The 27,065-nt window shown below is 34.9% G+C and overlaps 1 protein-coding gene across 5 annotated transcripts in view; it reads right to left on the reverse strand.

The window, feature by feature from the left end:
• Positions 1–351: 351 nt before the first annotated feature.
• The window catches only part of LOC140799921 (DNA-directed RNA polymerase V subunit 1), a 39,489-nt gene continuing 12,775 nt past the window's right edge, over positions 352–27,065 (reverse strand). For 2 of the 5 annotated variants that reach the window (XM_073154472.1, XM_073154473.1), the window contains 15 exons: positions 25,260–25,316; positions 23,996–24,163; positions 18,901–19,059; positions 18,665–18,820; positions 16,794–18,530; positions 16,495–16,670; positions 16,006–16,081; positions 14,361–14,488; positions 9,721–9,890; positions 4,979–5,253; positions 4,279–4,452; positions 4,041–4,181; positions 2,500–3,896; positions 954–1,062; positions 352–795 (listed from right to left, as the gene is read on the reverse strand). In XM_073154472.1, the coding sequence (XP_073010573.1) occupies positions 562–795; positions 954–1,062; positions 2,500–3,896; positions 4,041–4,181; positions 4,279–4,452; positions 4,979–5,253; positions 9,721–9,890; positions 14,361–14,488; positions 16,006–16,081; positions 16,495–16,670; positions 16,794–18,530; positions 18,665–18,820; positions 18,901–19,059; positions 23,996–24,163; positions 25,260–25,316 (5,157 nt within the window). In that variant the 3' untranslated portion in view covers positions 352–561. Of the gene's footprint in view, positions 796–953; positions 1,063–2,499; positions 3,897–4,040; positions 4,182–4,278; positions 4,453–4,978; positions 5,254–9,720; positions 9,891–14,360; positions 14,489–16,005; positions 16,082–16,494; positions 16,671–16,793; positions 18,531–18,664; positions 18,821–18,900; positions 19,060–23,995; positions 24,164–24,228; positions 24,303–25,259; positions 25,317–27,065 lie in introns of those variants that run through there. The other 3 variants (XM_073154474.1, XM_073154475.1, XM_073154476.1) reach the window with 3 other exon arrangements.

The raw sequence follows: 27,065 nt of genomic DNA on the forward strand, positions 1-27,065 counted from the left end.
AGCCTTAGTTAAGTGAGAACTTGAGAAAAAAAATTAAATACAATGTAGTAAAAATATATAACACATTTAAGTTCACAATTGTCATGAAATATATATTACTAGCACCACATTGCGTCTAATTAAAGATATTAACATCAACTTTTATGTCATCAATATTTATTATACTAGTATTCAACTAGATATTATAAAAGTTTGTACTGATAATAGACCTTATTCCTAGTGAAACTGGGCCTTAGAGATCATATACCGAATTAAAAGCCATCATGTCATGTGCCTATTATTCGTCATGTTGAAACATTAACACCAGGTGAGAAACTGAGAATAATGTGACTACCATATGTTAACAGCAGGTGAGAATAATGTGATTACCATATGTTACTGGGTAATTTACAATGCATCGGTTAGACACTACCAGGATGATCAACTCAAAATTTGAACACTATCAAGCTCTACGACATGAATTACAGAAATTTGATCACAAGGATGTGAATGTAGAAAGAATATACAAACAAATTTACAAATGCCAGGGTATTCTCAAACTCTTGATCTAATCTAGAGTAGCTATTGGCCCCCATCACCATTACCAGGTGCAGGATTGGGCTTCCCCCAATCACCATTGTTGGGTGCTGGATTTGGCTTTCTGAAGTACTTCCTGTTAAAGGACTCCCCATGCTCTGGGAAGTTCTGCTTGACGAAATTCTCCATGCACTTCTTATAGGAGAAATCAGCACTAGATCCATCAGAAGAGACCACATAAAAGCACCTTGTTTCCTGAAAAACTTTGTGCTTGTCGACCTATCAGATTAAATGATTTGCATTAATAAACTCATTGTTGACAAGCAAATGGAAAAAGTAATTCAGTAGATCCAGCATTCTTTTCGTCACAATCATATTCGTTTCCCCAAAAGCATTCTTTTCATCTCTTTGTAGTATTTAAAGTTCATGGAGCTAACCATTATGTAGTCAATCTTCTCAACAACCTTCGCTTGTTTATCGGGATGATACTCAAAAACATTATCCCTAATGAAATTTACATCTTCCTGGGAGAGCTTGTCACCGTCACTGCAAACAATTAAGTAAACAATGCATATGTTAAGAGCAGATTATATTCAGAGAACCATGTACATCACTCTTCTATATCAGGGTAAACTTTACAAAAACTACTGTTATATTTCTGGACTACAGCCGTGCAGGTAAATTCTCAGTGAGTCTTGATCTAACCAGTGGATGGACAAAATAATGAAGTGGAAACTGGAAAGAAATGGAGAGACCCTCTCTTAGAGAGGGAGTTAGGTTTAACTTAGGTAATCAAGACAAATAAACATGAAACAAGTCAGAATTTATCAATTCTTATCTCTTTCCACTAGATGTTTAGCTAGAGCAAAACCAGAGTGCTTTTGGAGCAAAAACATGGCATATGGTCTGAACTGCAATACCATTAAAATTTTAGAACATAAGGTGTGCAATAACATTCTCAAACGTTCAAAAGAAATAATATATCACCAACCAACATCTATACTCTCATTTTACTCAATCTTTTTTGTTAGACTATTTTAGTCAAAACAGATATTTATAAAGAACTGTTATGGAGTTCTATACACTTCTTTGGAGAACAATAACAAATCATGTTAGTAATTCATTGTATTCATAAATCTCAAGAATGTCAGAAAAAACAACTCAACCAATGGTTTTGGAATGGATGACTAAATTAGTCGCAACTAAACAACCTAGGACTTGGTAACTAAACAGACCCTCAGCAATGCAGGGAAACCTCGCCGAGCCTAAAAATTTTTGAAGCATAACTTCTCAACAACCACTGCTGCCAGCAGTGAGCAGAGGGGGTAAACGGGTTCCTAAAGGATAAAAAAGAACGGAAACAAGGAGAAAAAAGAAAACTCACATCATCAAGGACACTTTTTCAAAGCTTCAAACTCACTGGATATCTCTCTAATTAGTTGGATCTACCTTCAATTTGTCGGATTAACCTATGATCAGTCGAGTTCTGACAAGAAGGGGAACTGAAGAAGGGAATAATCTTGTCAAAGGTAGACTTCGAGTTGGATCCAGCAATATCCATTCCAGACAAGACCCAATCTAAAAAGAGAAAAGAAAAGTATGCTTCAGCCATCTCGTCCGATACAAAAGCTGGATTAGCCAAAACTAGCAATCTTCCTAGTTCTGGCCATGGTTTTGGATAGGCATTGGCTGATACTTATATGTATCGATACTTCAAACCATGGTTGTTTCAACTGTTTAATCATGGAAATATTTTTCAGAGACCATAGCTGCAAGTCTATCTCTAGTTCACACTTATAAACTAACAAGTAGCAATACAGTGGCGAGCTTCATCTAGATAGCAATATTTTATAAGAAAAAGAGGTGCAACTTAAAGTGAATTTTTTGGTAAGATCCGTGCTACTTGCCAAGCTTTGTTATTAATATTAAAGGAGAAAATGTGATTCTAAAGCAAGCAGTCACAAGGGCGAATATATAATTTACCTCGAATCACGCAGAATTCTTTTAATATTCTGCATGATTGGCTGGACTTCAACAAGTATCTTTTCTTCCTCAGTTGTTAATGATTCTAATCGTCGTCTTGTGGACGTGAGGCTCAAATTAGGATTCCAACCTTTCCGGTCATCATTCTTCCTTTGCGGCCTGCCAGGAGGATTTTTATGTCCTCTCCAGTTAGCAGAATTTGAAGAACCCCAAGCATCAGGTTTCCATGCTTGATTTCCAAGATCAGATCCTCTGTTCTCATTCCATGGGTTTGTATTTGACAATCTTTCATTATCTGGAATACCAGAGTTCTTACTATTCCAATTATTTGATGTGGAAGATGCATTTGCATTCCACTGACTACCCATTTCGTATGAACTATTTGTTACATTACTATCCCACATTTGTTGACTTGGTGATTCTATCACTTCAGTCCACGCCTTTTCATCCTTACTATTGCATGTACCATCTGCCAACTTCACATTATGGGATCTACTAGAACTTTCATTGCCCCAGGTTTCTGATCCCAAAACTTGGGAATCACCTGGCTCAGTTTTAGGGCTTCCAGAATTTCTGTTCCACACTGGTGATTTATCATGATGCTCCACCATATCATTTTCCACCTCATTCCAAGAATGTGTGTCAATCACTGTATTAGCTTGACTTGCAGAAAACCAGGCATTTTTCTTCACGTCAGATTTCCAGTTCTCCGAAGTGTCAGGCTGGTCTATAGAGTTTGATTCTTTCTGGACATCCATCTTATCACAAGGCTTATATTGTCCAATCTCTTTTGTTGAATTTTCAGATTCAATGGTATTTCGTTGCACTTTTGTAGAACTCCAACTAGACAAAACTCCAGATCTGCTATTTACTGTTTTGAAGTTCCCTGAATCAGCTGGTTCTCCAGATTTCTCCGCTAACAAACAGGACTTCCCTGAGTCAATTGGCTCTCCATTTCCCCAACCTCCCCAATTATTTGTATCCATACCAGTGTCTGAATGTTTATTCCAATTTTTATTGTTCCATGAATCAGTTGGCTCTCTAGATTTGGCTGATATTAATCCAGACTTCGCAGAGTCAGTTGGCTCTCCATTTCCCCATCCTCCCCAATTATTTGTCTCAACACCAGAAACTGAGAGTTTTTCCCAGCTACCAACTTTTTCATCTCCCAAGATAATACTTTTCTGAATATTGTAGTCATCTTCAATATTGTCCTCAAATGTGGGCTTACCAAAACCACCATCAAATTCAGGGGATAAGCATTCTTCAAAATCATTCTCCTCCTCAAGGTCATCAAAATCTTCAAAACATGCACCATTTGACTTTCTTTGACCGGATGTCCTTACCAAAGACAAGAAGTCATACAAGCCCTTTCCAGTGTCTTTTTCATTTGCCATCTATCAGAAAGGAAATATAAGTCTTGTTTTGTCAGAAAGGACACAAGTAATAGGAAATTACCAGTATAATATAAAAAAAGAAAACCAAATATGCACAAAGACACATCGAGATGATATTATTAGTCAGTGAAATCTCATTCTAACCTGCTTTTTGTCCCAAAGGATTTGGAAATGTGAGCCCGTACCGATTGCCACGCGTTTGCCCCATGAACACGATGAAACAACACAGTCTAGTGAATCAGAATGACATTTTTCAGCAGCTCTTTCAAAGCATTTCATAGGTGTCTGAAAAGAAAACTCTCATTAGATTGAATATCAGAAATATTATATGAACAGAATGACATGTAAAAAAATCAGCAAAACTAGGACAAATATTACTTACAAATAATGTGGCCTCCGTAAATGGTACTTGGACTTTTAATGAACGATACAGTGCTCGAAAACCACCAGTATTAAAACCATTTACATTACCCGTACATGCCATGCTACTTGCAACAAGAATTAGGTGATCTTTGAGAACACCTTTAGCAACCGTCTTTATTGATCTTGACAAACGCTGAAAATGGTCAAGTAATGCATTGTGTATGAAAAGCCTCATTGACTGTAGATTATACATCAAAAGAAAGGACAAGGAAACAGTATTTCATAGGTAAACAATAGCAATACAATCAAATTAAGAAAAGGAACCCATCCAGTACTGCAATACCAGTCTTCTATTTAAAGCGGAAAAAAAAAAACTGAACACATAAACTAAGCAAACGTTGTTCAACCACGTAACAATGCCAAAGTGGATTCATTTTAATTGAACATGCATTTTACCTATAAATAGAGGGTAATGTATGTACCAGAAAATGATATCCTTGAAGCAGGAAGAAAATGGCATAAACAGTTTTTTACAAGGCATTTGTCATGGGTCGTGTTGGACTAGTTAGAAGCACACATTTGTAAAATTTACGCCACGTTAGCATCAAATCAATTACTTAAGGGAATTGCATGAAAGCCCAACTTATTACTAATAAGTTATTAGTAACATAAGCATAAGGAACATTAATAGCTCGTCTATGAAGATATCTAAAACTAACCTGAACCGTTTGGTCAAAGGCACAAGAGATGCCAAGAAGTTCTCGAATTTGTTGGACACCGTAAGGAGAAGATCTCCTAATATCAATGAGATGCATCACAGGTAAGCAAGCATCCATTGTTGTTCTCCATGCATCACCATTACGTTGAGCCACACCCTTCTCAACCACAAGTTCAACAGCTAGCTCCCCTTTCAATGTTCTGCATGAATTTCTCACCCAGGAAGTTGAATCTGGTCCGACCCACACAATCTTAGCCTCCTGAATTCGGGAATCGCCTGCAGATTGATAGAGAAATGACATTACGAAAATTTCTAGGGTAAACACAAAAAGCTAAAATAGTACAAACATCAAAACGAGTGCAAATAACTTGTGAATTACCATGAGATGGTGAATATATGGCCCAATAAACATCTCCAGATTTTAGCTAATTATGGGGACTCAAGTTAACACGCATTCAGAATAACAAGCACGGTTTCCTTGTTATTATCAGTTCAGTCCAATAGTACAACAAACAGGGAAAAAGAAGAAATATATAAAGTGAATAGTTATCTTTATTCATGAATGAGTATACTTTGACACAACTCTTCTGTTAGAATCAAAAAAAAAAAAAAAATTTGGGGTTGAGAGAGGAGGGTGCACGTGCTCTGCACATGCAGAGCCTCCCCTCTCCCTCTCCGACACGCGACGAGGCGCAGGGCAGAATCGCACCTAATCTGGATCGGAGTAGATTAGGATTTTTTTATCCCTAATCTATAAATTAAAAATCCTAATCCCCTCTCTCTCTATTGAACCATCTCAGCCCCCTCCCCTTCTCTCTCTTCTTCTTCTCCTCCTTCGTTTTCTTATCTTTTACTCACCGTCAGAGTCACGCCATGGAATCGACCTACCGGAGCGCCGCTGGAGCCAGCGGAGACCACCACGTGACTCCTTAGTGGTGATTTTTAGTATGTGAGCTAGAGATTTGAGATTTCGGTTGTCTTGCCTAGACTCAAGTGAGTGGGTTCACTCACATATTTATTTTATTATATTTCGTATCTTTGTCAGACCATGTAAATTTTCTATGTGCAAATTATTTATTTCACCCTTCCGTGTAAAAATTTAATTGTTGTAATTTCTATGTGCAAATCTATTTATTTCATCCGTATGTACGAAAATTTAATTACTATATTTTATGTGTGCATTTAATTACTATACTCAGTGCATCACCATATTTCGTGCAAATATTAAAATTTGTGAAAAGAAAAATGAGACTAGTATTAGTACGACTTAGAGAATAGTCCCGGTATAAATCGCTTGCGATTTTCCATGGTGATTCAAGTCTATCTGGAAGTTCAGGGGAAAGTCTTAAATTAGATCACTGCGGTGACTTTCTTAGGTGACTCTGGCGGGGTTAGGGAACAGTCCTAGGATGAATGAGAAAATTTCCTAGGTGACTAACTTTTCTCAACGGTTAAATAAAAAGACAAAGTGTGTTGATCACAGGGTGATACCATCTGATGACCCTAACAGGATCAACTATGAAGAAAAATCCCGAGCGTCATCTCGAGGTAACTTCTAGTTGATGTGGATCCACAGGGTTTAGACCCATTGAGACATGACAGTATAAATATCAAAAGATGTTAATATGTTGAAAATGTGCAAAGTTACAAGTTGTGATATCTCTTTATTGTTATCATTGTTATTATTTAGAGAGCATGCATATTACATATTGTTATGGATATTGTTACTTTTAGTTTAATTTATACAGCATTAATATGATTTAAAATTTATTTAGTTTCGAGTGGATTCTACTCATTGAGCTATAGTTGTTGGCTCATGGGTTCTATTATTTTTTTGTATTTGTTTATCTATTTCAGGTAATAGTCAGCGGGACGACTGAGCGAGATGTACCCGGACTCCACCTCCACTTAGGATTCACCTATTTACCTTTCCGCCCTTTTAGATTTTATGCTTTAGATTAGAAGTTTTATTCATTTAGTTTAGAGACTCAAAAATATTAACATTGTTTTATCTTTATTGCAATTAGTTATAAAATTTAATAAGGCTTCGTGCATCTCAAGCATATTGAGATGCATGGTCGGTCATGATCCCTATTTTGGGTCGTGACATCTTCTCATGGTCCAATGAGAAACATTAGCAAATTAATTAGCCTCAAGGTTAAGCACAATAAAAGAATGTTTCATGGTACAGTAATGTACACTGAACACTTGAATGTGTTATGACATGAACTTGACTATTTCTTGTAAGCAAAACAAATAGAAGAAAAAATTAACATGTAATAAGAACCTAAGGAAGCCATTGGTAATAATACCTACAGAGCAACCCAATATTTGTATCAATGGGCTAAAGAAAGTGATTATGCCCTATTTACACATGTGTTTTATAATAACGTTAAGATTGGCAGGTACAAAAGAAGAAAGCCAAGGGTATAGTTTATTACTGTCTCCAAAAGTCCTTGCAGATAAAAGCAAAGACGAAAAGCCAATTATTCAAGACATGATTAGAAGTACAACAGACAATTGCCAGCACAACTTAGCAGGAAACAAGATAGCTGAATCAATTTTAGAATGATCTCAGATATAGCAATGGCTTGGTTTTCGTAGTGAATGACGAAACTCACATGACCCCAATGACTAGAGTGTTACAAAAACAGACCCAAATCTAGTGTGGATCAGTATAAGGGTATAGGAAAAGGTCATCAAATCTAACGAACAACTGTCTTCCCAAGATGTCTGAAAACTGAAAACTGATGGAGTTATTGGATCTCCTAGACATGCCCCAACAATGCCACCGACCTAGCCCATATTGTGAAAAGGAAGAGCATGTTTTATTTCCAGCATTGCACTCGGTCAACATTGAGAAGGCACCAAATGACTGATAAAACAAAGTGACCTTAGGCAACACCATGCCGACAATCAACACGAGTGGTGCCTCTAACAATTTTATCATATCTCCTACTATTTCAAAATGTTTGAACACTAAGTTTTAGATTTACAAGATCAAAAGGATACTTGATCAAAATGATTATATCTTCCATTGGGATTTTAACTAAAACTTCACAATTATATTAGCCAATGGTAGCTATACTTTAGGGTTAGCAAGTAAGGATTAGTACAAAATATAATAAGATTGGTCTTCATTATGATGTATAACCACATATCCCATTATAAGATAATAGTGTCATGAACTCGTCAAAGCCTACTAAGGTTCTTGAGATTCAGAAGAGGCAACATTAGGATTAAATATATCTACGTGCTTCAAATCATGAACTAACAAGATAATGATTTCTCAGTTATATGCAAAGACTGCATGCTCTTTAGCAAAAATATTTTCTGTTCCTTTTTGGAGAAAAGCATGTGTTTTGCAAAAGTATATTCAGACCAACAATGATGGTTGGTACTGAAGTGTTGCAATCACAATTATTTGTGAACAATCAAGTTAAGCTTGGTTCATGATGACCTCACAACCAAGGTTTTAAAAGACCGTAAGTGGTAGACAGGCGGACAAGGAATCATGTAGCACCTAGATGCTAGGCAAGTGCCTAGGCGGGCGTCCAGAATTTAAGATGGTTAAATAAAAAATAATAAATAATAAATAATAATTAGAGAAGGAAGTTAAAAATTAATACCTATAATCTAAACAATATATTAATGTATTCTTGTTAAATCTATAGTAAGCTATTTAAATCCACTAATTCATCAATATGTACAGTACTTGTGAATTTTCAAAGTCAATTTATATATTAAAAATTTTAAATATGATATGAGATGTTAAGATGGTCACCTAGGCAGGATCTAAGCAGAGATTAATCATATTCTATCTAAGGTGAGAGCCTAATCATTAACACGAAAGTTTTTTTAAACAGTGCTCACAACCTATCAAATCTTCAAGTGGTATGACTTAAAACCTTCAATGTAACCCCCACACCTGGAAAGATCTGTAGTACTTCCTTGGGAATAAAATGGTCAATTTAGACCGCATGTTATCAAAGTTTAGATAAGAAAGGGCATTTTGATGAGTGATTTGGTGGCATTCATAAATAATAGGAGTGATCAGGAATAAATGTATATTATAGATAGAATTAATTATCTGAAGACATTTTACCATAATACTCAAGGGATTGACTAGAATTGCCAATTAGCCATGTCACCATAAGCAGGCTAGATGTACCGCTGTCTGATTCACCCCTTATTTGATTATTTCAATAAATAGGAGGTTCAAAGTTATTTTCATAATCACAAATTACTTTCACCTTCTACCAATAACTTCCAACTGCCTAAGTGTGAGGTCCACTTCATTTTCGTGCCACATGTGCTAGAGGAAAAAGGGATATGGCATATAAGCACCTTAAAGGCTTAATCTTCTCCTGACCTTAAATATTTTTGTTCAGGTAGAATCTTCTTATTTAAAATCTTGTTGATAAATTTGTATTAATAACTTAGGAAAACTCTTATCATTAGTTTACCCACTATATCTAGAAATACAGACACAAATGACCAACATCTAGCAATTAAGCACTATTCAATAGAAGGTACGTCAATTTTAATTGTTGGAACAAAAAGCATAGTACTATAGTAGTAATTGGAAACAGTAGTTAATGAACTAGTCTATTCAATTTGCATGTGCAGATAAGACTGAATACATCAAAATATGTGCGTGTAGGGATCAAGCAGTACGTTGTAAAAGAGCAAATATGCAATTTTCATAAAATCAAATACAAAATGAGTGAGCATTATTGATACCCTTAATAATTGTATCCAATAGAATAGGACAGATAGTATTGGCCAAAACATGGACTGCTCTCTCAAAAGATTCAAAACATGGAGTAGCATTCCCGTCACAGTGAGAGAACTGCAGGCATGGAACATGAGAGAGTATATCACTATTTGGCTTCTGGGTGCTGCAACATTCACTACAAAATGAGGGAAACAGAAAAAAAAATTAGGAGAACTGTTAAAGAATCAAAAATCACAAGCATAGCCACACAAGTAATGTCAACTTAAGAAAAAGGAACAAATCTCAGTTGCAAATACAAAACTTCTTTAAGCTTGTAGACTGTGGCGACCCTGAATCTGTGATAAATCTTTGGGATGTTTACATAATTACCACTAAAAACTACTCAAATATCATAATTGTCACAATATTATTCAAAATATCATAATCGCCACTGAAATCATTAAGCTATTTCAGAAATGTCATTCAGTAATTCAGTAATCACAATTAAAACAAAACCTAGATTAAGAAAAGACTATTTTGAGGAAGGACTGTGGGGGTGGGGTTGGTGGGGGCCGTCAGCACCCCTTGAATCAAACTTTTTTAAGGTTTTGTCGAGAGGAAGAAGACAATCTAATTGAATCATCTTCTGTTCTCATGATCTGCATGAGATAATTTAGGATCTGAGAACAGATGTTCACATACTCTCAAAACAATATCCGCATGAGAATAAGTTTGGATTCACAAGCAGATCCTACCTTATTCCCAAGTGGATTGCAACATAGAAGACGATCTAATTAGATCATCTTATTCCTCCAATCTTCCTCCTATAAAAAACCCCTAAAAAAGCTTAAAGGAGGCAAAGGCGGAGCTGGGTACAGAACGGAAGAAGGCAGAGCCAGGAGAAGATGAGGGATATTGACAAAGGAAAGTAAACTTATCTATCGTTCCTGCAACACATGCCCTGCCATACCATGTCAACAAGTGACCAGCACAGGCCATCCCTATTATACAACAATCCTTGATTTTGACCTCATAGAAATTGTTTAAGATGGTTCAAAATCTAATGATACTCAATACTATAGTACAAGAAAATAAATCTTTATGCAAGAAAAATATTTTACACTCTGAACTTCAACGTAGTAGGATATCTTGGCCATTAAGATGCATGTTACTTAAACAAAGACCTGTTAGTAAGAGTTAATAGTATCCCTATAAAATTTAACCATAATGGCAATTCTAAATTGGGAGTATGGTTAAACAATTGCCATAATATCAAATTTTAAATTCTAGTGACACGAACAGGTCCGAAATTTAACGGCAATCCCATTTGTCTCATTCATGTCCCTAAAATTTAAAATGGCACAGGTGCCTTTTAGATGTTAGGACTGAAATATTTGGGGTTTAGTATGATTTACCAAACAAATATAATTCCAAGGGGCACCGAGCTAGTTGCTAATATTACACCTCATGATAAATTTCCTAGGGAAGGCAAATGTACCAACGGACAACCAAAAACATGTTGATTCTCTCTAGAGATGGAGAGAAGAAAAGATAGCACCCAAGCAATCTTTCACTTGGACATGTTTTTGATGCTAAATCTCATTATTTTGAAAAGTCGACCACATAGGCAATGTCGGTGGGTTAACCACCACATATATGAATTATGCAGTCTGCCCGCACATGAGCCACATATACAGACCGTATACACATGCACTCGTACATTAACTGCATATGTGAATCATATACCCATATGCACCCACATATTAACCGCCAAAGATCACATATGTATATGAAACGCTATGTCATAATAGTGATATATTTATAGTGCTTCATATTAATTTTCTATTGGTTAATTTTGTTCGTGCAACACTTGAGAACATTTATTTAGTTTAATTTTGTTACTTAAACTTTGCAAGACCAGACTCACACTTGAGAACATTTATTCAGTAATTATATGATTAGAAAGTAGCATCTTCAGTGGATATAACATTACGAAAATGATTCTCCATATATTACTTTGCAACGTTGACAGATTTATTTGCTTGTTATGCTAAAATATTCAATAAACTAGATAGGTAAATTATATATAACTTATTTTTAATACTTCTATTGCTAGACTGCATATGCGCTACCATATGCACCCACATACAGCAGAGGAGCTATGCAATCACATGACAGCCTGCATTATGAAAGCATCTTTCACAAAGCATTGCTAAATCATAAATTCTCACTTTTCCAGGTGTGCAGTCAATGGTAGCTACAGATTAGATACAGAGAAATAAGGCTTCAATCAGATTGATGGATTCTGTATTAAAGCTTTCTATGCAAATACTTGTTCCTAATTCATTACTAGGTTTCTATGCAGATACTTGTTGACTAAAGGGACTAATTGTCTTGTAGGAGTACAATTGTTACAGTGGGTTGTTCAAATACTACTGATTAAGTTATTACTTTGAGTTAAAATGGCACAAGGAATTATCAATATCATGAGAAATTCAGCTAGAATTAGCTGAAAACATTCAAATTTATGGACTATATATAGATAGGATGAAATGGCTAGCTTTGATGATGGAAAGGTGAGTACCTCAAGTATGTATCTGAATTGTTCAAGCTAAGATCCAAGGATATTTCTGAAGGTGAGTGGAATTGGAAACTTTTACAATTATAGCACAAGTGTATAGATCAGTGTCCCCACCTATGTATGCGAATGTTTTGGGAAAACATGTTCACAACTATTAAAACTTGGATTTGTCATGAGCTAATCTCTTTAATTACTTGGATGCAGTTCTTGTTTACTACTTTTCTCAAATTTTAGTGGATATGGGCTTTATGATGCATAGAGATATTGACTTATCTCATGCTGAAATGAGCTTGACAGTTCTGAAAACTTTCCATCGAGCTCAATGTTCAATATAGACTTGAAAGCCATTACTTGATGTTGCGCATAAATGAAACTTGAGAGGGATCAAAAAGACAAAGAGAGGGAGAATATAAGGCCTTGTTTGATTGGAGGGTAAGCCCTGAAATTGATTAGTTGGCCCCATTTCTTAATCTTAATTTAAGCACCTTAAACCAAGCTAAAAAATAGGACGTTTGATTATGTACTAGGCTAAAGTGTAGTTATTACTTTTGAAATGATGTGAAAAAATTTAAAAAAAAGTATTGATTTTGGAGACAAATAAATGATGCATTAAATTTATGGACCAAAATGTCATTTGACTTTATGATAAAATTTAAAAATATTATTTTTAAATCAATTAAAAGAATTTTAATATTGATTTGTAGTATTTAAGCCTATTTGCGGACTTACATGCCCACAAACAAGCTTTCATGTAGCACGCAAACCTATTTGCGAGCTTACATATTTTCTTTTTCAAAATAATGTAAGGTTAATATTTTATTTCAAATTATAATGTAATAATACTATTTTTATTTTCGTTTTCTTTTGATTTTAAGCCCACGTTTAAGGTTATATTATTTTCTTAATTTTTTTTCATAATATGTAAGTATTTTTTAAGATATTTTTAATAATTTATTATTTAACAAATTATTTTTCAAATATTTTTTAAGTTGTTTGTATTGCAAACTTTTATAAAAAAAGGTGAACTATTACGGGCTTAAAAGCTCACAAGTTTGCAACCACTCTACAATTTATTTTAAACTTTGTAAATATAAAAAAAAACAATTGGAGAAAACTATATTTATTTTGAAGGGAAATTATAAACAGATAAGAGAAGATTTAAAATAGGAGTGTAGTTATTTCTTTGATGTGACATGAAAAAATAAAAAATATTTTTAAAGAATTGAGCGTGTCATGCAAATAGTACTAAATATTATTATTAAATTAATTAATAAATGCAAGTTAGCCATTTTAAACTCATATTAAACCTACCAGTAAATTATATTAAATAATAATTTTTTTTATCTATGTGTACGAATATTTTTCCCTGTTACTTTTTTTGTTAGCCATGGTGAAACAAGGGATGTTTACAATAAAAAAAAATATATTTTTTGGAAGAAAGAGGAGAGTGAAGATTGACACGACATGAAATTGATAGATTTAAGTCGTGTTAGGGATAAAATTGGAATTAACTTGAAAATATATTAGAATGTATATATTATTATTATTTATTTATTTATTGCAGACTGATAGGATGAAAAAAGGGCAATTTGACTCCTAATAGGATTATTAAAATTCACATTGCACAAGGTCCCACCTACATGGGGTTTAGGGAGGGGAGATATACCATTTGTAACTGCTACAGTATTTTGAAAATTACAGTTGTTATACTACTGCTACAGTCTACTAAAGTAAAAGCAGAAAAAGATTATAAGTGCCCCAAATAGAGAAAATAGAATATTAGAATAGTAAATCAGAGACATGCTTATATGAACTACAAAAGATTATTCATCAGTCTTTTTTAATATAGCATTTTCAGATATCACTAAGAAAATCACAATTAAAAAGGACATTATTAGAAGAACCAATAATATACTTCTCAACACACTAGTCATGAAATGGAGTTTGAATAGTTTCAAGCTTTAACGCTTCACCGCTTCAGAGTAGAAATTTTAGGAATTCACTCTAGAAAATGTGATCAACTTCACTATATATATAGATAAAACCAAATCTAAGAAAAAACATTGGAATGTAGAAGAGGATTACCTAGCAGTCAAAGTAATTCTCCTAAATAGGTGGCTGAGCTGGCCTTTCTTCTTTCCATGTCTAAGAATAACTTCTTGACACTTCTGAAGAATCTCATCTGTACTTTTCTTTAATAATTCTAATTGCATCTGTCCAACAAAGCCAGTGCAACAATCTCCGTAAATGAAAATCATTAGAAATAGATGAGCAGGATATCAATAGCATGCCCATACTAGGAAGCATGGGTACTTCTATACCCTACCAATAATTGTATCAGATATGCTTAAGATATAATACTCATCAAAAATTCTTGGATCCACATCGGTACTACATTTACATATCCAATTTTTTAAAATAAAATAAAAAAATTGTTGGAAACAGTTTGAATACTTCTAGGATACTTTTAGGGCCCAGTCCAGAAAACCCACGCCAACCGTGGAATAAGCAAATAAAATAAGAAAACGAAATAAGTGGCACTTATCTCGATATCTTTATCCTAGCTTTTAGAAGGAATAATATTTTGGAATATTCCACCAAGTTATTCCAAAATGCAAATTACTCATTTGCCATCTCCAATAATATATTAGAACAGATTGCAGTATCATAATATGACTAAAATATAATTATTGAATTGTAATGTAAGTATAATATAATATAATATATTAGAATACATTTGTAATGAAAATGATTTGATATGGGATGTCTATTTGTGATGGTATCTATATTCTGTAAATATGATGAATTAAATTAAATTATTTTTCGGTCAGAAATTCTAAAAATAATCATGTTATGATAATATAACAGTTGTAAAATAAAATTATAAATTTTATATAATTTTAAGCTTATTTCCTATCTTTCTCAAAAGAAAAGGAATGATAAATATATAATTATATTAAACTAAGAAAAGGGAAATAAAGTCACTTTGATCATTTTCATCTCTTATTATAATTATCACAACTAAACAATATCGTATCCCATATTTTCATCCCAGCACTTATCCCTCTTTTTATTACACCCAATGAGAAATAGGAATAAAAAGTTCCTTTATCTTAAAATAAATCCTCATTTTATCCCAATTCCAATTTTTCCTTATCCTGCAACCAAGCGGGCCCTTGGATAACTTTTATGAACTTAGATAATTGAGAGTTTAAAACTTTTACGAGCGTAGATAATTGAGAGTTTAAGAACAATTTATGTTGAAAATATTCTACACAATTATATTCGTAATAAATGATGACTCTTAGATGTTATTTCATGCAGCATGAGTTATTAATATGTAGGTTTACATTAGGATGTTATGTCACAATCAAACTCATGAAGTACAATTGTACAAATCAATTCTTTTGATTTAGTAACTAACAATTTATTATAGTTAGTTAGTTCTGAAGGTGAATAAATTGGACATATGCTTGCAATACTATCATATGTTACAACAATTAATTAAATAATATAAATACACTAGAATATATTTTCTACAGGAAGTCACTTTTTAATTATATACATATGCATATATGAATATGTATCCCTAACATATGATATCCTTGTTTTTTGCTTTGTTATATCAGAATATCCCAATCACATCATATCCATATCCCCTATCATCGCTTCTTAGTGCTTCTGGAATAATGGAACAAATTACAGCTGAATGATAATAGAATAAACAGACCTGATCAAGGTGAATATGGCCGACAAGACCCGAAGTTGTTTCAGAACTTCCACGTATTGGTATTTCCTTTTGATACCTAAAGTTAGCATTGATACCAAGTTTGTCAAAGCAGAAAGATAATATAATGCATATTGTGAATATATAGGAACCAAACAATCAAGGTAGCTAATTACAATCCTATGTAAAAGTGAACAAAAAAAAAATGTTGCTTGTCAGAAGTTAATAATCCTATGTAAAACTGATGATAACAGTGCTAAACACAGAATAATTGGCACCAATTTACTCTACAATAATGTGAGGATGAAGACCAGCCACTTGACATCCAAAATTTTTTACCCAACAAAGAAAAACAAGAAAGAGGAACTGAAGGATACAATATACAGTTTCAAAGAGACTTTCGTAAGGGAAAATAATATGGTATTCCTACTTGATGATTGAATAGGATAGAATTTATTTATCTTTAAAATGAGCCGTAGCATATCTACATACTGAATGGAAAACTCTGTGGTGCAGTCCTGCAATATGACTCTTTTCACAAAACTTTGAACAGCAATTGCTGCCTTTTCCTTGCAAAATCTTTTACCGCAGTAGCAATCGTTCAAATACAGAGTTATCCTTCGATCATTGAAATCATTTTTGTAACTTGATTTTGTAAGCAATATCTCCTGTGGACATAGAAAAGTAGTATTCAATTACAATTATACAAAGGATGCATTCAAATGCCCAGAAACTTTTTGTAAATTTGAAAAGGTAACAATAGAATAAAGATCAAACAATGATATTCACACCTTCATTAACTCCCAAGAAGAGTTGTTGCTTTGAGAGGAATCTAATACTGCTTTATATGCAGGGTTTGATATTGCAGTGGCAGCTAAGACTCCAACAGGTTCTCCAGGAGGTGATAGACCAAGGAGGTCGTCTGTTTCATCCTCTCCATATTCAAACTGAAGAATTGAATTGTTGCATATGTTTCTGACAGTGCCATCGTAGCATATGATAACATCACGAAGAATTGCCATTAAGTTTTTAAAAAGAGTACCAGGTTCTGTTAGCCCTCTAGATGATCGAACCATAACTTCTCTACAAGAGATTGAATGGACCAGCTCCTCATAGGGATTTAAACCATGATAAAAAGAATTCTTAATTAGGCCATATGCCTCGGATGGATAAACCCCTCTACCCAGCGTGTATTTATTAACATAGCTTGATAAACAATCCTCAACCAAGCCTCTTGAATAGAACTTTCCTTGGGAATACAGTTGAAGGCCCAAGAACCCAAGCTGTTGGACAACTTTCATAATAGCTGAATCACTTTTTGCATCGATCAGATAACCCACAGAAGAAAACTTCAGGATGAAATCGACAATGGGCTGTTTGATACTTCTAAGGTGGTTTTCAACTCGTAACTCTGATTGATTCTGAAAAGATGATGATTTATCAAGTATGTATGAGCTTTCCTGGAGATTTTTTTGAATTTCCTCAATAGCATCCTTTGGAACATCAAAATCTTTTAAACTTACAGTAAAACCTTCCAAAAACAATATCTCCATTAATAGAGGCTGCAGCACATTCAAAAAGTTTAAAGCCTCCTTTGGACCCTTAATGATAAAAATGGAAGAAAGGATCTCTGTAAAAGATTCCTGCATAAAATCCCTATCAAAATCTAGTTTGACTATCTCACTATTTCTTATCAAATGCTTCTCCCCAAAACAATCAAGAAAGGTTGGGAAAGCACTCTCTAGTATTTGAGTAACAGTCCAAAATGAACCTGATTTATGACCCTTCAAAATGGCAGGTGGTGGGAGGACTGGAGATACAAACATTACCAACTGTTGTGCTGTTGGCTTGTTTAAAAAGGTTCTTGCAGACATGATCTTCAATGACAACAGTGAATCATGAACTATCTGGAGGTTTAACTTCCCAGTATGTGAACTACGCAGTTGGTTTTCGACACTGAATAACTCCAAAACCTCTGCCTTGGCCGCAAGGGACTGTGGATAAAATATATGAACACAGTCCCCATCAAAATCAGCTCCAAGAGGAGCACAAATTTGTGGGTTGATCTTTACAGTGTGATCATCATGAATATATACATAAAATGCTTGTAGTGAGTGCTTATGGGTACTCGGTGGTCTATTGATGAAAACTATGTCCCCATCCATAATTACACGGTTGATGATCTGACCAACTTTAAGAAAAGTGTGCCCCTTTGAGCCCACAGAAATTGCATATGTTGAAGAACCATCTTTATATGTTACGCAAAGTCGGTCATCCACCACTTTTTGTAAGCGATCCATGTTATATTCTGTCACTCGTTCTTCAAATGTGATTTTTTTTGCTATTTCTGATGGTAGGCCAATTACATTAATTCCTATATATGCATCTCCAGTAATCACACTGCGTGAAGAGAAACCTGACCCCTTTCTGATAAACAATGTTCTTATCTTGTCAAGCCACTGTTTGGTAGAACATTCATTTGCTTCAGTAGTACCAATGGCAAATCTTCTGGTTATCTCTTGAGGTCCCTTCACAGTATGTGAGATGAATTATAAAGGTTGAAAATGTATAAGAAATGCAAGACACATAACTAGCATAGCAAAATGAAATCGTAAATGCATAGAATGAGGTAGTTCTCATACTCATACAGCATAATACGTACCTTTGTGGTTCCTCTTAGATGCATATATTGTGCAATAGATGACTGTAGGTCATTGGACTCGACTTCATGGGACTCAAAATTTGGAGAGCCAGACCTTGACCTCTTGATCAGCTCAATCTTGTTGAGAATTCTTTTAAGCAATGTAACAGAAATATCCTAAGTAGTCGAAACAATGTCAAGAATACTAATCTTCCAAGTAATTTATATTTTATAGATAAAGAACAGAGAAAACTCACATAGGACATTATAGTTTTCCCATCTGAAATTTCTGGCGAATATAAGCAATTAGGAGGAACAGGAAGATGCTGCATGATATACCCAGTCTGAGGAAAATATCCTTTTGCAGCAAGCCTTCTCCTCGTTTCTTCTGGAATCTCTTTCAAAATATTAAGGACCTAAAGGAGAAAATAAGGAAAGAAACGAGGCTATAATTCAATCCACAGGAAAGAAATGAAAGACTAAAAGATCGGAAAGAGGAGAGACCGAAAGATTGCATTCAACCAAACATGTAGGTTAACTTAAGAATGTCTTAATATATACAGGCTAGTAACTCCATTTACTCATGGTAGCTTTCCATATGCTTAACAACAATGATTTGCGTCAAACAACTGGGATAAAACGTAAAAGCTTCCTTTATCCCATTCATTTTGTCTGGCATATCTGGCACTAAAGAACGTAAGTTCAGTAGAACTAACATCACCGGGAGCAATGTTTGCAAAATAGGTTTGAGAGAATGAGAATATAATGGAAGATCACCATGAGCTAGACATTAAGAGGAATTTTCGACCTGCCAAAAAGTTAGTGAAAAAAATATGCTCACTAAAAGTCTACACTTTGCAGTTCAATCAAAGGAACATATATTAATAGCTAGAAGTTTCAGCTATCTATCTCAGGAAATGACTTAAAAGATCCGATCAATTTGACTGGTATATGTAAGAGCATGCTTAGTTAATGATGAAGGTACAGATTTGGGAACAAACTTTGTTTAGTCTAATGTCTCAAAAATATCATATCTGATGCTTTATGCATATAGACGAAATAAGTGAGTGAATGTATCCAATGATTCCTATAATAAGTTAAAGAGTTATTTGGCTCACAGATGCGATAAGTCTAAACATATTCAAAGTTTTAAATGTGAGTCTGGTCTTGCAAAAACAAAATTAAGTTCAATCAATTCTGCCCATATTATTCTAGCTTTGTTGGTTTTGGTCTACTTTTTAGTATTAAGAACCAAAAAATGTGACAAGTATTAGGTCTTATTTGAGTCAAATGTAACCCAAAATCCGACCCAACAATAATTGATATTTTAAATTTTGATAGGGATGAATGAAAACAAGCTTGCAACATATGAAACCATGACAAGAATTACCAGTTGACTAGTCGTTTGAATGAAATGTGGGAAAATTTGCAGTCAACATTTGTCCAACCAAAACAGATTGGTTTCAAACGAATCACATTGTTGTCAACCAGAACATATTGATTTCAACTAGAATCTCAGGTTATTCCTTGTAAGGTTACAAAAGCAGTCAAGGCAGCCACCTTAGGGAGGGTGGCCACCAAGAGATGTCATTGATAAGTTACTAAGAGATGGCATTGATATGATAAGTAAACTCCTTACGCAGTTTGAGCTAGAACACCTACCTAGATGGTGAGGTGGCATCTAGGAGATCAGTCACTCGCTAGGGGCAAAGTGATTTTGAAGCTTTATTCTTTGTTGATCACAGGCACAATGCACCCATGAGGATTAGTAACAGCAGTCATGACCACTATAAAGAGCAATGTCTAAAAGGACTCTTGTTATTACTTTTCCTTGAAAGCAACAGCGATGTTGCTGTCATTCTAGGAGGATCAAAGACAAGTTTGTTTGCAGATCTATTCTTTATACTTTTCTTGATGTTGCATAGTTACTAGACAAGAAACAGCGGTGTTGTAATCCAACTATTCTCTTGGTTATATGAAATATTTCGAGATTTTGCATTGTATGACCATCTTAATTCAGGGCACCTGCCTAACTGCTACACATTATGCAACCCTTGCTCATACACCTACCGCATACACGTCTTTTAGAGCGTTGACTACTTGCTACACAATAAAAGTCCATAAAACAAGTTAATGTTATCTAACCTTTATGCTGGTGACACAAGAATATGCACGTGCATAAAAACATGCAGAAAAGAAATACACTTCATACTTTAAACTTTCCTTCTAGAATCAATTATATTCTCCAATTAAACAATTAGATGACCATTTTGTCACTGTCATACCAATAGAAAAGCTTATCCCTTCAGTTTAGATTGTTAATTGCCAAAGACTCGCACAAGAATATAGTAAAACTAGAAATAGCGTATCGTATTGAAGCACCCTAGATGGAAGAGCATACAGACTAAGTAATACATAAACTCGCAAGAAGTTGTAGCCACAGCAAACATTCGGAAGGATCTAGGCACGTGGGAAAAATCAAGCACCTTTACTGCCACTATATGTCCATACAAGCATCTAATGACATATTCTCTCCATAGATCCTCTTGTTTCTGAAAAATTAAAGAATGACAAGATACTCTACAGATTGCTTATTGGATATAGCAATTCAGGAGATCCACAAAGAAAGATCAAACATCTAACATATTCTCTCACTAAGTCCTCTTGTTTTTAAATATTAAATACATAGCAAGATACTCTGACGATTGCTTATCGAACATAGCAATTCAGGAGATTCAATAAGAAGATAGATCAACTATTTGAAATGTGACTTATACTGAACTATGTTATGGAATGGTATATTATCTTATTGATTTTGGGGGATTATTTGTACAGCGAATGAAAGTGTTGCTAGCTTGCTATGACTTCGACTCAAAATGTTTTGCCATCACATTTTCAACATAATTATGTTTTTCATCATTTGTACTCAGCAATCAAATATGCACTATCAGTCTATCGTTTACATGAAAAAGAAATCCACTTTCTGATTGTTTAAAAATATGGATACTTGACATTTCGTGAATCAAATGTTTTTGCTATACAGGTGAATGTGTTATACTGATATTGCTTGTCATTTCACATGTACTTTGATGATTTTTTTCATTTTTTTATATTCTACAAGCAACATCTTTAAAGGGCTGGAAAGACTGGAAACACTGACGTCAAAGGTTCAAATTACTGGTGAGTTTCAAGTATGATAAATAATTAAATTACTTGAACTTTATAAATAAGAAAACCATGTTAAAAATTATAATAGATCATAAGAACACATGAACCATCAGTTTAACATCCAATATTAAATTGTAATTCAATGTTGGCCTAAGCACTCAAACACTCAAATAAGGTAGAAGACAAAGCAATGCCTACGTATGGAGGCAGAAGTGGCTTGCTTGCTAGGGCTGCCTGAAGGCCTAGATTATTACATGCGGCAATAGGGTCAAGGATTAGACAGTTTGTGTCAGATTGAGTACATAGTATTAAGTTTGACATTTAAAGCCGAACACGACCCTTATATTAAATGGGTTAAGAGTTTTTTTTAACAAACACAACATTTTATTACATGGTTTACACAACTAACTCGCATAACTTGTATATAACCAATATACCATACATAACTTGTATATTATCTGTACAAGCATGCAGTGATTAAATGAATTGACCTGAACATGACCCAAGTATGAAACAAACATCCCTTGGACACAAACAAACACTAAGGTTCTGAAAATCGGTATCAGTATCATTATGTGGAGAAAATCAATATCAGCCGGGCCATTATATCAAATCATTTTTTAATTACTTAAATTCTCAAAAATGATTTAACATATTAGAATCTTAAAAAGTTCAGAAAAACTGACAAGAAGAAAGAAAACTTTAATTATCCTTAAGATAGTTGAAATATAATATGAAGAGAGAAATATTCATCACTTGATTAACACCCTAAAGCTGGTGGTGCACGTACAGTGTGGTGCTACCAAATTTCGTTGATCCAACTTGCCAGCATAAAACTTTTTAGTCCAACACTAATATATGAAATTATACATAATTTAATTATCCTAGTTGAAGTGTTTTTATAGTGTGGCAGGCCAACATTCTCTTTCAGACAGTTATCTGCCCTTACATGCAAAGATTTGGGTAAATACTGCCTCCAGGATAACATGTTGAATACCAACTGTGCATGCATTGAGATTCATTTGAGAACCTTGCTGAACAACCTTCACGAGACTCTCACGAGCTGCAGGCCCATGATAGCGCCAATGTTCAAATTTTGATTTTTATGCAAACACAAAAAGGTGGGTTTTCTTGTGACACAATATTATTTCAGTTATAATTAAATATGGTCATAAAATTTAATAAGAAAATTTGGGATTTATTAGCCGAACACCATGCTGGCATTTCCACCAATTCGTAATACCCAACAGTCAGTCCAATTTAGCCATGTATATACCGTATCCTTAGCTCTTGCACTAACATTTTAGCCAATTCTACATACCAAAACAATGCAAAAATTTTCTCCTAGAAAAGGAATGGTTAAAAGTCGAATTAAAATGACCTTTACGACGTGAGCCCATTTACACTATACACGCCTGAGTTATAAGTCTTGGATAAAAGATTGCCACCTTCATAGACTACTCTTTCTCAACAATGGTTTGGGAGATAATGACATCTTAATGATCTCATTCTAAATTCATCAGACAACTACTATCTATCCAGTAAGTTTCACCTCAGCAATAGAATGATATAAGGATTCATTTTCCTTATGTGGTTTTACAAACTTGCTTTACAGTTAATAAGCTGCATGAATTTTGACTTTAAATGATTATAGATAAAGCTATAAGAATATGATTAATAATTTAATATAGTAGTTGCACAATTTGCGCAACCTACTCAAAACAAATAGTCAAATACACTCACTCCCAATCCTAGAATTTCACCTATTAAAGCTCAAAGAAACCTCAGCACCTGAGAAGAAAAACCTTCATTCACACAAAGTTCATATCAAATTCCCAAATTAGGATAATGATGTGAGTTGCGGAAATGTGCTGGAAAATTATTTACCTCGTATCAGAAAAAGTAAAAAAAAATCAGCTAAACAGATATTTAGTAAATTTAGCTAAGCCTAATCATATAACAAGAAGAATCTAGATAGACAACCAACAAGCCTACATGGTAGGCCAAGAATCAATTGACATAGTAGAGGACCACAAAAATCATTTTAGGGTTAGTGTCGCGATACTACTGAAAAAATAGAATACTAGAAATATAACTAGACACAAAGAAGACCACAATCTTGTACTTCATGATTGCAATGGAAACAAGAAATATTTCTGCAAGGAAACTAGAAAAACTTGTAACCTCAAGGGGAAGCAAGGGGCGACCAGAGGAGTCACCATAATGACAGCCGAAGCGATCTAAAAAGTTCCAGAAGCCATCACGTAATTTTTTCCTAGATGGTGCTCTCAGCTCTAAGAAAAGAGCGCCATCTGTTGTCTTCACCTCTTTAACAGATAATGGTGGTAGATCCTGAAATATGAAAGGTGGTAGGGAAACATAAAAAAAATTTAAGATTATGAACAACAAGAACTCACCTAATTCAGTGCAATAAACAGATAAGCAGGAAACCGTGCAGTTACAATGCTTCCATCAGTGCTTTACAATGACACTAAGACAAATTTTACAAGTCAGAATTTGACCAGTTGCATCATAGGTGTTAAAGCAATTGCAAAGGTGTCACTATGATGAAATAGAATGCTAACTTCTATAAAAAATTTACAGACATCAAGATGAAATACAGTTTCAACACATGAATTCCTCTGCTGAGTTAAAATCAAAAAGTCAATAAAGACAGGATACATTAGAGAGTAAATATGACCCAAGATTACAAGAAAATTCATCAAGTTCATGGTGCTTAAACAATGATGTGCGAAAAATTAATCAACTTCATGGTGCTCAACCAACTTTTTTGTCCCTCATCTGACATTGCACCGTAGTATGAGATTACATCAGTACGTAATAAGATTATACACATTCGAGAGGAAGAAAGAAAGAAAAAGGAAATGACATAGTAGATAATAGGGCATAAATTTCATTAAAGTCGAATTGTACACCACATTTTAGCGAGTATTAAACTATCTAAGAAAGTGACAAAGTAGATTTTAAGATGTAAATTGCACATCTAATCATGAAAGAAGCATTATAGACTACACTTTAGTAAGTATGACTGTAATTTCTGTAGAAATTTCCTGCAATTAGGAAACTTTCTGCTTATCCCTCCCCCCTAACTCCCTTCATGTTGCTTCCATCGATGCCATGTCATGTGGCATGCGGTATCAGAGTGTCACATGTGGCAAGCAAGAGTGTCATTAATCTAAAATACTTCGTCAATATAGAATTTGACCTTTAAGGTTCTTGCTCAACACATAGTTACATCTGTTTAGTGGTCAAGTGCTATTGCACTATCAGAAAGAAAAGGTCTGCTAAGATTACCTAATAAATATTGTCTGGGGGAAGTACAAAAAGATTCATGGAACTTATATCTGACAATGAAATGTATTCACCACAGAATTCTGGTATAGAGAAATAGTAAAAATGCAAAGGGAACATGGGATCTAATGAATACCCGACAATAGAAACATGAAGTAGTTGAGATGCTGTCTTTTCCAAGGCTTTGTTTGACCTGTTGATTCAAGCCAGAGGCAGAAAAGTTGCATTTAAAAGAGTATCATATATTTAAGAAGCAATGAAGTAAATTAAAACAGTCATATCAATGGTGTAGTTCTTGAATTGTCTGAAATCCACAAACTGAAAATGTATTAGCATATCAAATAAAACATGATTATGAACCTAGATAACATTCAATATAATGCAAAATAAAAATGAAAAATTCTTCTTTCCGTTCTTGTTAGGACCAGAAAAAAAATAAAAAATAAAATAAAATAAATAAATTGGGTTGAGAGAGGAGGGTGCACGTGCTCTGCACGTGCAGCCCCTCCCCTCTCCCTCTCCGGTGCGCAGCGGGAAAGAAGGGATTTCATCTAATCCGGATCGGATTAGATTTGATCCTCATTTAAACTATAAATTAAACCCTAATCTCTTTTTTCTCTCTCTCGCTTAATACCGATAACCCCCAGCCCTATTCTCTCTCTCTCTTTCCTCCCTTCGTCGCTTCTTCCTCACCGTCGGAGTCGTCGCCGTGGAATCGGCCAGGCGGAGCGTCGCCGGAAATTGGACCCACCACACTCCTCCCCAGGTGAGCCCTCTCTCATCCCTCTAGTTTAATTTAAAATTAAATAAGTAAATCCGAAATACCTAATTTCGGGCGGGGGGGGGGGTTTCGGCCACGTCGGCAAATCGGCCGACCGGCGGCTTCGAGTCGCAGCCGCTACCTCCGGAAGCGCCTTGCCGTTGGCCTCGTGCCGTGGGCGATCCACCGTTGGAGCCCTCGTGGCTCCTGGCCGCCGTCGATCATGGGATCGATCGCCGTTCGCGAGTTCTCCTCCACCTCGCGAGGACGGCGGCACCGTATGGGTGTTGAGACGCCGGGTGCGGCCGGCGAACCTTCGCCGTGGCGATCGCCGCGCCTTCCTCCTTCTCTTCTTCTTCCTTCTCTCTCTCTTCCCTCTCTTTTTCTCTCTCTTCGGTTTGGGGAAGACAGGACTCGGGTTGCCCGAGTCCGATCTTCTCCCTTTTAGTGTTGGATTCGGGTCGGATTGGATCCGAATCCAAGGAACCCGACCCGGTTCCATTATCTATTTGGATTGGGCCTTGGCCCAATCCATTTAAGAATTTTTTTGGGTGGGTCATGGGCCAACCAGCAGCCCACCCCAATTGTTTTGGGCTCATTTTAGCCCAATTTAATTATTCTTAGGTTAAATTGTATAAACATTTGTAATAATTATTTTAATTAAAAATGTTATTGTTGTTTATTATTTAAGGTGGTGATTTTTAGTTCGTGGGCTAGAGATTTGAGATTTTGGTTGTCTTGCCTAGACTCAGGTGAGTGGGTTCACTCACATATTTATTTTATTGTATTTCGTATTTTTGTCGGACCATGTAAATTTTACGTGTGCAAATTATTTATTTCACCCTTATATGTAGAAATTAAATTGTTACAATTTCTGTGTGCAAATCTATTTATTTCATCTGTACGTGCGAAAATTTAATTGTTTTATTTTCTGTGTGCATTTAATTATTATATTCAGTGCATCACCATACTTCGTGCAAATATTGAAAAATTGTGAAAAGAAAAATAAGACTAGTATTGATACGACTTAGAGAACAGTCCCGGTATAAATCGCTTGCGATTTTTCCGTGGTGACTCAAGTCTAATCCCGGTATAAATCGCTTGCGATTTTTCCGTGGTGACTCAAGTCTATCTGGAAATCCAGGGGAAAATCCTAAATTAGATCACTGCGGTGACTTTCTT

This window comes from Typha latifolia, chromosome 13 (assembly GCF_019914945.1).
Source record: "Typha latifolia isolate L0001 chromosome 13, TyphaL0001v2, whole genome shotgun sequence".
Classification (NCBI taxonomy): domain Eukaryota; kingdom Viridiplantae; phylum Streptophyta; class Magnoliopsida; order Poales; family Typhaceae; genus Typha; species Typha latifolia.